This window comes from Plectropomus leopardus, chromosome 7, assembly GCF_008729295.1.
Source record: "Plectropomus leopardus isolate mb chromosome 7, YSFRI_Pleo_2.0, whole genome shotgun sequence".
Taxonomy (NCBI): domain Eukaryota; kingdom Metazoa; phylum Chordata; class Actinopteri; order Perciformes; family Serranidae; genus Plectropomus; species Plectropomus leopardus.
In genome coordinates, this window is record NC_056469.1 from 7,487,782 (window position 1) to 7,499,933 (window position 12,152).

Genomic DNA, 12,152 nt, shown 5'->3' on the forward strand with positions numbered 1-12,152 from the left:
CGGGAGCTGACAGTGTTGTCCTCTGAGTCCTGATCTCGCTCTCTCTTTCTTCACCCCTCCATCTTTCTGTCCCCTCAATTGCCCATCTTTTGCGTTCTCTCCCCTGGGCTGGACACTTTGTCCTTGCGCTCCCCGTCTCCTCCTCCTCGTCCTCCTCCTCCTCCTCTCTGCCCGGGCCTCGTGTGAGTGATAAATTATTCGTGGGCATGCTCTGAGGGCCCAGGGCTGCTCATTCCTGCACACAGAGGACTAGCATTGATCCGGCCTGTGGTTCAACTTAATTGGAAACCCAGTTACACCAGCTACAGACACACTCCGACACACACAAACACGGCGTGCAAACACACACACACATGCACGAACATGCACTTTCAGACATGCCAGCTACTGTAAAGCCGCATTAATACACACATATGCACCATTGTACAGTAATACACCCGTGTATAGGTGCGTGGATATTACAAATGTCAACATAATTATACAACACACACAGACACACGCAATCCCAACATGCATCCATGCATTAAAGTGTTACAGAATTAACATCTGCCTAAGTATCAGCTGCAGTATGGATGTTTTATGATTTAATATGGACAAACTGCAGTACATGATACAGTACTTTGCATGCACATTCCCCTTGCACAGCTTCCTTATGCAAACACGCACGCACACACACACACACACACACACACTTACACTTCACCAATAAAACTCAGAAATTCACCAAAGTGCATGATCTGACACACAGGCACAAGTAGATGGACACAAACCTCTGCATACACACACACGCACACACACATGCACACTTTATAGTCACTAAGCCTGCATTCTAAGCAGCACTAAAGAGGAGTAACAGTCCACAGTGGAGCAATATGGAGGCCCAGGGTTATCGATTGGACTGAGACACTGACTATCATACAGCTAATAGATTACATCAGACACATCGGAGCGGCCCAGTCAATGAGGCCTGATCCTATTAACTGGGGATTTGTAAACAGTTGTGTGCTCACTGTGACGGCTGCTGTGCTGCTTTGTGAGCCTTGGCGAGGGGATGAAGGCTGTAAGGGTCTGGAGGAGGCTCATATATCGTTGCACTCTGCCCCAATCTGCTGTGAGCTGCAGCCCAGTTGTGTTCATGGGTGTGCTGGACAGCATGTTTTAGTTTTATTGTTTTCATTACAGTGATGTCAAATTTATTCCTTCTGTTGTCATCTATCATTCAGATGTTTAAGGTCTGGTTTCAGTGTTATTTCTTTCATGCATGAGTTGAATGTTTGTCATACTGTATGTCAGTGTTGCATTAGTTTTAAGTGGTAATGTATCTTTTTTTAAGATACATTACCACTTAAAGGCTTAACAAGACCAGCATTTTAAACAGCCCAGTTTTGGAGGGAAATCAGTGTATTTTAAATCTGTGTAACTCTTTCATGTTGACTTCACCTTTGGTAAACTTTGACTTTTGATTAAACAATTCAGGTTGAGGTTATTCGCACATGTATGTAAATTTGGTCTGCAGTATAAAGTGCAAAGCACCCATTTAACACAAATGTCAGACATCACAGACAACATGCAGGATAAAACATGACAAGATGATAAAAGCTGAAACATAAAAACAAGATAATACAATTAAAGTGCCAATCAAAATGTTAAAAATGTAATAAATACCAATAAAAACATGAAACTACAATACCAACTTCACATTACTGAACTTTCATGGACATGTAGACTTCTCATAGTAAAAGCACAGCTGTTACCATTATAATACCAGTACAATGGATCAGTTTTATTCAGGTATTCCAGTAAGCCATGACAGTGAGGCAGCATGCGCAATACCAGGACCCTGAAACTTCTAAATGGAATTCATCACACGTGCTTTTCCTACTGTGATAAGCCAAAATTTCTTTGATTAAAAAAGCCCATTGAAGTTGGCTCGCAGTAGCATGTTTCTGGTTAGCGAGCATGTTAGCTCACCAGCTACAGTACCGCTATTTGCCAGTTACAGCTTTGGTATCCTGGAGTATGTATTCTGAAAATAATAAAAGAGGTTGATATTAAATATTATCACATGCAGCATGTCCTTAATAATTTCAGAGCTTACTAAATAGAAACAACAACTAAGGTTGCAAAGTTTCCATGGGAATGAATATGGGAATTAATGGGAATAAAATGTAAATGTAAAGGTTGTTTGGCCAGGCTGTATTTACTATGTCAAACATGAAAAAAAAGCAGACATAATCCATTAATTTATCATATACTTACAGTCTAAAATTCTGTGTTTTTAGTTAGCTAGCTAGCAAGTTAACTAACTGAGAAAAGTTAATTGAAATTTTGAGCCAAATGTTTAAATTTTGGGCTGTGTGCAAACTTAGGGTTTAAAGTGACCAACTAATTCATAAAAAAACAATAAAGAATGAATGGAAATAGATTGACTAAACCTTCTCCATTAGCATTAGCATGCTTAATGAAGCTACATCCCACATGCTAGCCAGCAGAAGCTGCGAACAAGTTCTAAATTGTGTACTTTGTTTGAGCTACTGTCAGCGGGTTCACTGAAAAATTATAAAAATGAAAAATATATTCACTCCAGTGCTAAAACTTAAACTTAAATGAAAACATGTAGTCCTTTGGCTCTGACGATGCAGTAGTGTTGGCAGTAGTTTGGACTGCACATGTGATGGGAGAATGTACTGTGCACACAGAGGGTGTAATTTTCAGAATTCCTATTAAATGGGATGCTCGCAAATAATCTGCACATGTGATAAAAGAGTACGCTGCTCAATGCAGTCCATGCTTAGGCCTGCAATTCAATTAAATGAGCATACTTTTGACCAAAACATGCCATACGTCTTGCTTATATGAAAAGGATTCTATATTGAAACTTGTGCAAAATGCCCAAGCTGCACTTCCCTTTGAAACTTGAAATTCAATGGAAATTTTCAGACCCTTAACATCAAGCTGGACCATGGAAATGGTCTGAAAGGATCCTTTGTTTTAGCTCATATTCTTTTACTTGAGCTGAATATCTGATTTCATAAATAGGCCAAATGGTTTTGTGCTTTCTTGCAGCCAGACTGAAACCAACAGTAGGAGAAAACACATGGTTGAGCATTAATACAAAGAGGTAGTGCAAAGAAAAAAAAAGTGCCACCTCTCTGTGAAAGAAACCTCACAAGTTAACAGCTCAGTTCATCTTAAGTCCATTACAGCATAAGCAATACTTCTGTTTAACCAGCACTATGGTGGATGCTGGTTGTGGGGTTTTCAGATTAATTTCGTGGCCTAAACCTATTCATATGTCCCTTCAGGGGCTGTGCAGCAAAGAGGAGTGAAAACATTGAGGGAGAGAGAGAGAGAGATAGCAGTAAACTGGGTTCTCAGCCAGCAGTGTGTTTTTAAGAGCAAAACGACTTTTCCAAAATAAATAGATCTGTGTCGCGGACTGCTAGGAGAGAGAAAAGCCCTCGGTTCAATAATTAATTCCCGAGTCGAGGGTTTTGGAGAGCCGCTGATTGGGCTGATTCTTTTTTTTATTCTGTTATGATACAAAGGAGGCCGTTTGAAGTAATTTGTCCCAGAGAGAGCGGCTTGGAATACCATACATGCTTTGATTTAGCAAAGCAAATTTAATTTTGTTTGCTTTATGCAAACCAGCCGGGGCCGCGGGGGTTTCTCTGATTCCACCAGAGGGGTGATGGTGGTGGTGGTGCTGATGATGGAGGTGGGGGAGTGCACATAACAGAATCACGCTGCTGCCGCTAATATATAATACAGAACGCACACTCATACACACAGACGCACGCAGCGAGCAGCAACAGTTCAAAAGTACAAAGCCTATTCCCCCCCTACACAGACACACACACACACATACACACACACACACTCCAATCCCTTTGAAATCAAAGCTTAAAATAATTGTTTGTGCGTTGTGTTTTGTTTCATTCTATCCGTCTATTATTAGTGTTACTGGTATTATTCCTATCATGTTGTTTTAGCTGCCTGCTCTCGCTGCTTGCCGGGGTTTTGTTTTATGCTGCTAATGAAAGCTTCTCTCCTCGCTTTTGTTCTGCTTCGTTTTTTCCAATACGTGAATGGAATACATCTGTTTATATCCTCGCCTGATATTTCCTGAGATGTCTAACACTCAACAGCACAATAATGAAGAGGCTAGTCGTGATTTTAGCCTTTTCCAAGGCCTTTTCTTCACGTCTTTGTGCAGACAAAACTACAACGGTATACTTTAACGTGGCTGAACAGACATGCTTGATGGATTGCAGTTATGTCATTAATGACGGGAGGCCTAATTGTGTGGCACACCTTTTAATTACCTTCTTTCTTCTCGTCTGTACTGGAGAAACCACTGTCCGTGTACAGATGTTACGCAAACAGTGGAGGAACTTCTTCTCAGAAAAAGAAAATGGCTATTCAGATTGGGTGGCCAAGCGCTTTTTCTTATACTCCATTCAACTCATTTTCTTAGGGAACAATAATGAGTGGATAAAGCAGAAAAACCCAATTTCCTTTATGCTTTTTATATCCCGAAAAAGCCCTCGTTGACGGCCCTTTGGTCTTTTGTTATAGAAAACTGAGCTAATATCCTCCAGCTCTCGGCGCAGTTTAAAGGTCTTAATTGGATTCCATTAGTATATTGCTTGACATGACACTTGAGTCCGCTCTATTAGAATTCCCCTGCCTGGGATTAAAAAGAAGACTTTTTCTGCATTCGACTCTCTAGGCTCTTTTGTTAAAGTCTCAAATATTCTTTGTTGGATTCACAGTTTTTCAGTGACACCATTATTAAAACCGTAAGCTTGACTTAAACAGGTGCTTTTATGTCTAGAGGACCTGCTGTAAAAGGTATGGCAGTGTCTCACCGCCGCAGTTTATGTATCAATAAACCTTAGCATTAATACAGTATGAGAATTACATCGGTGCCTGATAGAATGTGCTGTAAGCTTCATAAAACAGTCCTCCATCCTCTTTCAACACAAGACGAGAGCCCATGTTGAGCTCCCTGCAGGTTTCTTTTCAGAGTATCACGCAGAGTTGAAGTGTTTCCTCTGTGGTTTCAGTCAGTGTAGAACACGGGCCGAAGGAAGGGTGTGTTTGATGATATTCTGTTTTATGTCTCTTGCCCCAGCCCCGAGCTGACATGGAGGGATGTTCAGCATCTGATCGCCAACACAGCAAAGATCCCCGACCCTGAAGAGCCTGGGTGGAGCATCAATGGAGCAGGATTCCATGTGCACCATAGGTATTGTGATACATCCTTGCAAACATTCAGTGGTTTTGACCACAAATGTAATATCATCAGTAGGGTTATATTTAAGCCTATAGCATTCTGCCAACATTGACCCCCTGCACATAGGGAAGTGCATTTTCAGTGTTCAGATCACACTCAGATATTGCTTTACCACATGAAAGTACAGGTGTTAATGCACCCAAAATGCACTGAGGTTGGACTGTGATTGGATCAGGGATGCATTGTGACCACATTGAACTCAAGTGTAAATGCATTCATCTTCAAGGGGCTAGTTTGAAATGCATTTGGTTGTTTGAGCTGGACAAAGTTATTGGATCTCAGTCAGATATTACATTGGACACCAGAGACACATATTAATACCAGGTGTAAATGTAATCGCGTTAAATCATATCCAGATGCAATCTGGATGTAAGACAAATTTAAATGCAAGGTGTAAAGGGGCAGTGTTTTCTACAGAATTAGAGTGCATGTGTATCAGAAGCTGACGATGGATGACAAATGCGTGCATCCCTTTGTATCATTCTGTGTCCCCTCTCAGAGTCGGAGGGTTTTTTGAGTCTGTGAACCCAGCGTAGGTGGAGCTCTCCATGAGTTTTTTTTTTTCCTCAGCAGTAGTTAGTAGTAAGCAGCTGGTTATAAGTGAATGCAAACTTTTAGACCCAGCAGAATGAATGGTTATGTTTCTCTCTTTGTCTCTCTCTCTCTCTCTCTCTCTCTCTCTCTCTATATATATTATATATATATATATATATATATATATACATAAATATTCCAATAGCACTCCTATTTAAAAAATCTATTTGCTGTGGCAGATGTTTTAATCATGGCGCACTGCCACAAATAAATTAATGTGTGGCAAACCCTGAGGGGTTCATTCTGCCCACTTTTCATGTTAGGCTTACATGTAAACTGATGTTTTAATCAATTAATTTACATATCGGTAGTTCTTTGAAAAAAAGTGAACTACCGTAGTAGGCTGAAACCCTTGATTACTTGCTGCTTTTGCTATCCAAGCAAAATGTGCCAGTCTTGTTTGGTTGTGTATTATAAACATTTTGGGCGAGACACTTACTTGCTGTCTTGCCAAGAGTTACTTTAGATAAGAATATTGATATTACTCACATGTCTGTACGGTAAATTGAAAGCTACACCAGCTACTAGCTTAGCATAGGGATCAGAAAACAGCTGTACTGGCTCTGTCCAAAAGTAACAAAATCAACCCAACATGACCTCTAATAATTGCCATATATTCTATGTTCAAGCTGTATTGAACCAAAGTGCAAAAATGATAAGTTGTGGTTTTACGGGTATTTATGTGCCAGATTTATTTTCTTGGCCAGGAGCAGTAACTTCCTGACCACAGTGAGGTTGCCAGGCAACCAGCAAAGACTTGAAGAAGTTTCTGCTCCCTGCCAAGAAATAGTCTGGCACATAACCCCCCCCACCCCCCCCACCCCCCAAGCTATAATATGCCAGGCTAGCTGCACCCCCCTTGTTCCAGTCTTTTTTGCTAAGCTAAGCAACCTTCTTATCAATAACTCTTACCATAAATCAGTCACACTAACTGATTAATTTTGACTTTCAACAGCTGTTCTTTCAAATCAAATTTTGGATCAGTTCAGATCAAATCAGATACTACGTTATAGAGGATCCTACTTTGTAGGCAATAATAACAATGATATACAATGCTATCAGTTATGCTACACCACTGTTATATGCTGCGTTGCATGGCTGCAAGTGTCAACATATTTGGACATTTTTCTGTAATATATTGAAGACCCCCCTAAAGATTTTTCATGATATGGACAGATGTATGATTGAATAGTTTAACTGGGTATGGTTGTGATTATGAAATTTATGATTACAGTAATTATCCCTATATGATCTTTTACTGGGATAATTTCAGGTGAATTGAATAACATAAAATTCAGTTATTCTTGCGTAAAGCACTGAAAGTGCCCTGAAGGTTTCTTTTTGAGCCACTCTGACACAAAAGTGCTTGCTTAAAAAAACATATATTGAATTTAAAGTAACATTCAGTTGCGATTAACAGCTTTCAGTATTAAACTCAGGTGTCACTTATTACAAGTTTACTCAAGTAAACAGTCCGCAATGGATCATACAAGCGGTGACATCTTCCACTTGTTCACTGCTGCATTTGCCACGTGCAGACACAACTTTAACGTGCACACACACCTCCACACTCTCCTTGTATAAAGCTCTGCAACCACAAGAGGCAGCTGTTTTATGGCAGTTGGGACAGGTGATCTTGTCCGGGAGGAGTGTCATTGTAATCCTCTAATGTTATTATCACACCCACGGCGTGTCTGAGTGTCCGTACCTGCTCTGATTTATATAGACAGAGGCTGGAGGAAATGGAGCTTCTCCCTCTGACTGTATGAAGCATGAATCTGGGAGGGAGAGAGAGAGTGAGCCCCGTGCTCCTCCAGACATCGTATAAACGCTTTTACAATGCTTTTACAATGTCAGCCGGGCGATGACATATCGGTAATCAGTCATAGCGTTTGTGATGGTTTTCCTCTGCTCTCTGTCTCACTCACCTTAAAACTCACCGCCCTCACCTCTCTTTGTAGTTCCCTTTTCCCATCCTTACTCTCCCCTGCTTTTCCCTTTTCTGGCTATTATTCCCTCTCGCTGCCTTCCTGTTCCTCTCTTTCGCAGCATGTCGTGTCATAAAATAGATTGTAATTACTGTGTTGCTGTGAGAAGAATGGATTAATTAAAATATAATGATGCCGATCACACCAGCGGGCGTCTGTTGAAATCTGTCCATTTAGGGGCTGCGGCTGAGGACTTGTAATGCCCAGATCATACTGCAGCGGCCACGCTAATTATGAAGAATGGTTTATTGCATGGGGAAGGACGGATGGACTAGACAGTGCAGTGAGCACAGGGTCACTTAGCATCAATGAGGTTGTTACGATACATTAAAGATTAGATTTGATATCTGTAATGAGAGGATCCATGTTTAGGAAAATTGAAGATAACACTGAATGCTTATAAGTTATAGTGAGGAGCTTTCTTTATTTTCTTTATAGCTTCTTTATAGCTTCTCTATAGCTTTCTTTATTCTGTCAGTGTGTGACTGTTGTCTGTTGACCTCTAGCATGTGACTCAACAGATGATTGAATCATTTCATGTATGTGATGTACATGATTCTACATGTTGTTGCCAGTTGACTCAGTTATGATTTAGCCAGTTTTTTTAAAAAGTGATTATCAGATTCCCCAGAAAAGTCCTCAGGCACACAGAAAGTGATTTTTATTATTTCATGTTTGTTTGGGAATAAAAATTAAAATGAAAAAAAAAGGTTATTGCATCAGCAGTGATATCCAGTATTGCGAACAAATTTTAATTTCATTAAGAGAAGACTGAGACACAACAAACCACAGTGCTGATAATTTTTTTTTATGTGTACTGAAGTGACTTAGTGAGACTTTGTAACTCTTGTTGGACAACAGTACAGCTGAATACTTGTTCCCTTTAAGGTATCATTATCCTGCAAAATTACCCAGTATCAAGTAGTATCCAAACTTCTACAGCCAAACAATGCATGCACTCAATCCTTCTTATACCCTGAAAAAAACAACTATTTGTATGTCAAGTGTTCTTTGATTTTAATGTGTTTTGTGACTGGCCTATTACTGCGGCAACTACAGCACATATACAGTAGTCTATGTCGTGGTGAAATCAAGAGCGGTTTGTTTGAAGGATGGAGGGCCAAAACTGGCACTTAACCCTTGGAACTCTGCAGTATAAATGGTCAACCAGTAAATGTTTTTGCTTATTGTGAAGTCATTTCTTGGACTATCTTCAAATGCTTTATATCTCTCAGTACAACCTAACATCAAAGTTTTTGCAAGTCAAGATTAAAGTATTGAATTGTGTCACCCCTTTATCTGATCGCATGCAGAAACATGCTGAACATAAAGCAAAAGCCTGCAGCATGAAAACAAAAGATGCAAGTCATTCAGAACAATGTAACAAAAGTACAAAATAGTATGTAGGATACTTAAAACTAGTGCTACATACAGTATATATATTATCAATAATATCTACATCTTGGCATCAGAATGCCAGAGCGACACATTGTTGGTTTAGTTTTGAACAGTATTGGAATGTTGTTGATGGTTTTTTCAGGGTTTTTGTATCCCCTGGAAACTTGTGACGTCTGCCGAGGTCTTTTTTTGTACTTGCAGCATGTTTTGTAATGCTGTATATGGGTTGTCAGATTGGTGTTTTTTGCGTATGGTCCTGTAAGTTGTGGTGCATTAAAAAAAGGTACCTCGTACCTTGTATTAAGCTCTCTTGGCCACTGTACATTGTGGCCTAAATGAAAATGGCAGGGAGAAGGTGTAGCATTTACATGCTCCAGAAAAACAGCAGTTTTATGACTGAACCTTGACTTCATCCTTTGACTGCATGACACATCTTGTGTGTGCTTTTGATGTCAGCAAAGACACAACGCTCCACAAGGTGGCTGGTGTGTGCTGCACTTAACAGAAGTACAAGTAGAGAAGAATCACCAATGCAGCACACTGACTCAGTAATCTCGTACAACACATCTACCATCCATCTAAAGTTTGCAAACATTAGCCACCATTGGATAGCAGACCAAGAAAGACTGTAGCAGCAAAACCCCAAAGTGTATTGAAATAGGCAAACAACATTTTCTAGTTTATGGATTAAAATGTACATTTGTAGTAGGAAGAATGTGTTATTTCTTTTTTCAAAAGTTACATCGTCTTGCTTTAAATGAGAAAAATCAATGGTGAACCTCTTTAAAAGTTCCACAGGGAGCATGTGCAGATTGAGGACAGATGGTTGCAGTGAAAGAAGCAGTCGCATGGCTTTGTAAAAGCTGAAGGAAAAATAGCTGTCGTATAGATGTTGGCTGAGTTGGCATTGATGTGTGTGAATGTATGTTTATGTCTGTGTGTGTTTGGGGATTTGGAGCGGGGGGTTGCAGGATGGGTGGAAGGGGTCGCCAGCATCCCAGAGTTCCCATCTGTTTGACCTCCATATAGAGAGGAGCTTTAGAAACTCTGATGCTGGGGAGCGAACCCCCTCGTCCCCCAAGCCCCTGGCCCCCCTTTACCCTCAGCTCCCACCGCCATAACGACAATAAACATGTCAGCCGCCACACGCCAGAGCAATCTGCAATCAGATTTACTGTGCATGAAATATGGTGGTGCTTTTATTGGTCCAAAGACTTGTCACTCATAATTTATAGGCTGTTGCCAGGCCGGCTGTGATGTCAGCGAGCTCCCAGCACCCTCGGGAGAATCAGAAAGGGAGAGAGTGGAAGAGATAGGGGTGAGGGGTGGTGATGGTGGTTGGGTGGGGGTTTAGAGATATAAGAGGACAGAAAATTTGTGTGCAATAGAGGAGAGAAAGGGAATAAGGGGGGAAAAGGTGATGGAAACGGGTGAAAAGAGGGGAAAAAATAACACACATCCATCCTGTTCCTCTCTGTGGCGAGTTTATCAGGTTGAGGGAGCGAAAGTGTCAGTTTTTTCCCGGGCCTGTACAAATGGATCTCCCCCTCCTCCCCCTCTCTCCTCCTCCTCTCCTCCAGCGATGCTTGCTTTCCTTTGAACACTGACACCTATTGATCACATGGTTGACGGAGGAAAAAAAAATTAATCTGCGATTCACATCTCCACTCGAAGCATCTCTGACCCAGAAATAGAAAGTGGAGAGTCTAATGTTAGGATGACGTACGGAGGAGAGGCTGAATGTCCAAACAGGCTTAATTTCATTTAATCTCTTCTGATAGCATAGGTGAAACTACAGTAATTATCCTGTGGGAGATTTAGATAGAAAATAACAGCGGAGGAATAGATCAAAGAAACGCTGCCCTCTGAGCAAAGACAAAGTGAATATCAAGGAGAATGCATGAGTGGTAAAACGGTATAAGAGAGAGAGAGAGAGAGAGAGAAAAAAACTTGTATGGCATTAAAAAATTAGATAAGATTCAATCCCTCTTTTGAAAAATGATACTCCATTCACGGAGAACTATTAGAGTGTTTACATTTGCGGCATTTTGTTCCATATCAAAATAATTAATTGCCTCCATTTTCAAATTAAAAGTACATTACAACACAATTAAGGATGCAAATGAGTCTGGGCCTGTCGCGAGGAGCCAGAAAAAGTGAAAGAGTGACTGCGTTGATGTATGAGAGTTTGCGTGCTTTTTTTTGTGTATTAGGTGTGTCGCATTGGATCATTGTGCACGAGTGTGTTTGTGTATTTGAAAACAGAAAAAAAGAAAAATTATTGAAGAGGAAGACTCAGTGTTGAAATTACATCAGCATAGGGGGATAAATCAGAGCTCTGCAGTAATAAACAACAGAGTAATTAGGTCACTCTTTTCTCGGTAACTGATCGACCAGAGGAGCAGATACTATGTTATTCCTATTGTGTTAAAGGCTTCTGTCAGCGGTTTAAAAAAAATCACCCAACACACACTTTTACACATATCTCTCTATTCCTTCCTCCTTTCCAGGGGCTCTGACCTCCAACGAGCCTGTTCAGTGAAAGATGTCTACATCGCAGCAGAAACTGAGGACAGTAAAACATAATTTTGTCATAACCTTCCCTCTTTGGAGGGAAAACAGATATAAAAGTATATAGCCTGTGGTTTACTGCGAGTCCCCCTCACCCAGCCTGGCAGCAGCACGCAGGGCTGATGGATGCCGGGCGTCGGCCGACTTTTAATTGCTCGTAAATTTTTGATCCAGGGAAAACGCCACGTTCTCCTTGTCCCCCGGCGACATGGGTGACGGAGCCGCTCAGGAGGGAATAAAAGAGCCTCGGTGAGGAACACAGGCAAAGATGTGAGCCAGAGGAAGAGGCATACATAGATGAC

The 12,152-nt window shown here is 40.9% G+C and overlaps 1 protein-coding gene across 1 annotated transcript in view; it reads left to right on the top strand.

Moving 5' to 3' along the window:
* Positions 1-12,152, top strand: part of LOC121946024 (neuroendocrine convertase 1-like) — a 204,329-nt gene that overhangs the window by 131,989 nt on the left and 60,188 nt on the right. Inside the window, exon 13 of the mRNA XM_042490429.1 lies at positions 5,138-5,251. Coding sequence (XP_042346363.1) covers positions 5,138-5,251 — 114 coding nt within the window. The remainder of the gene's footprint in view (positions 1-5,137; positions 5,252-12,152) is intronic.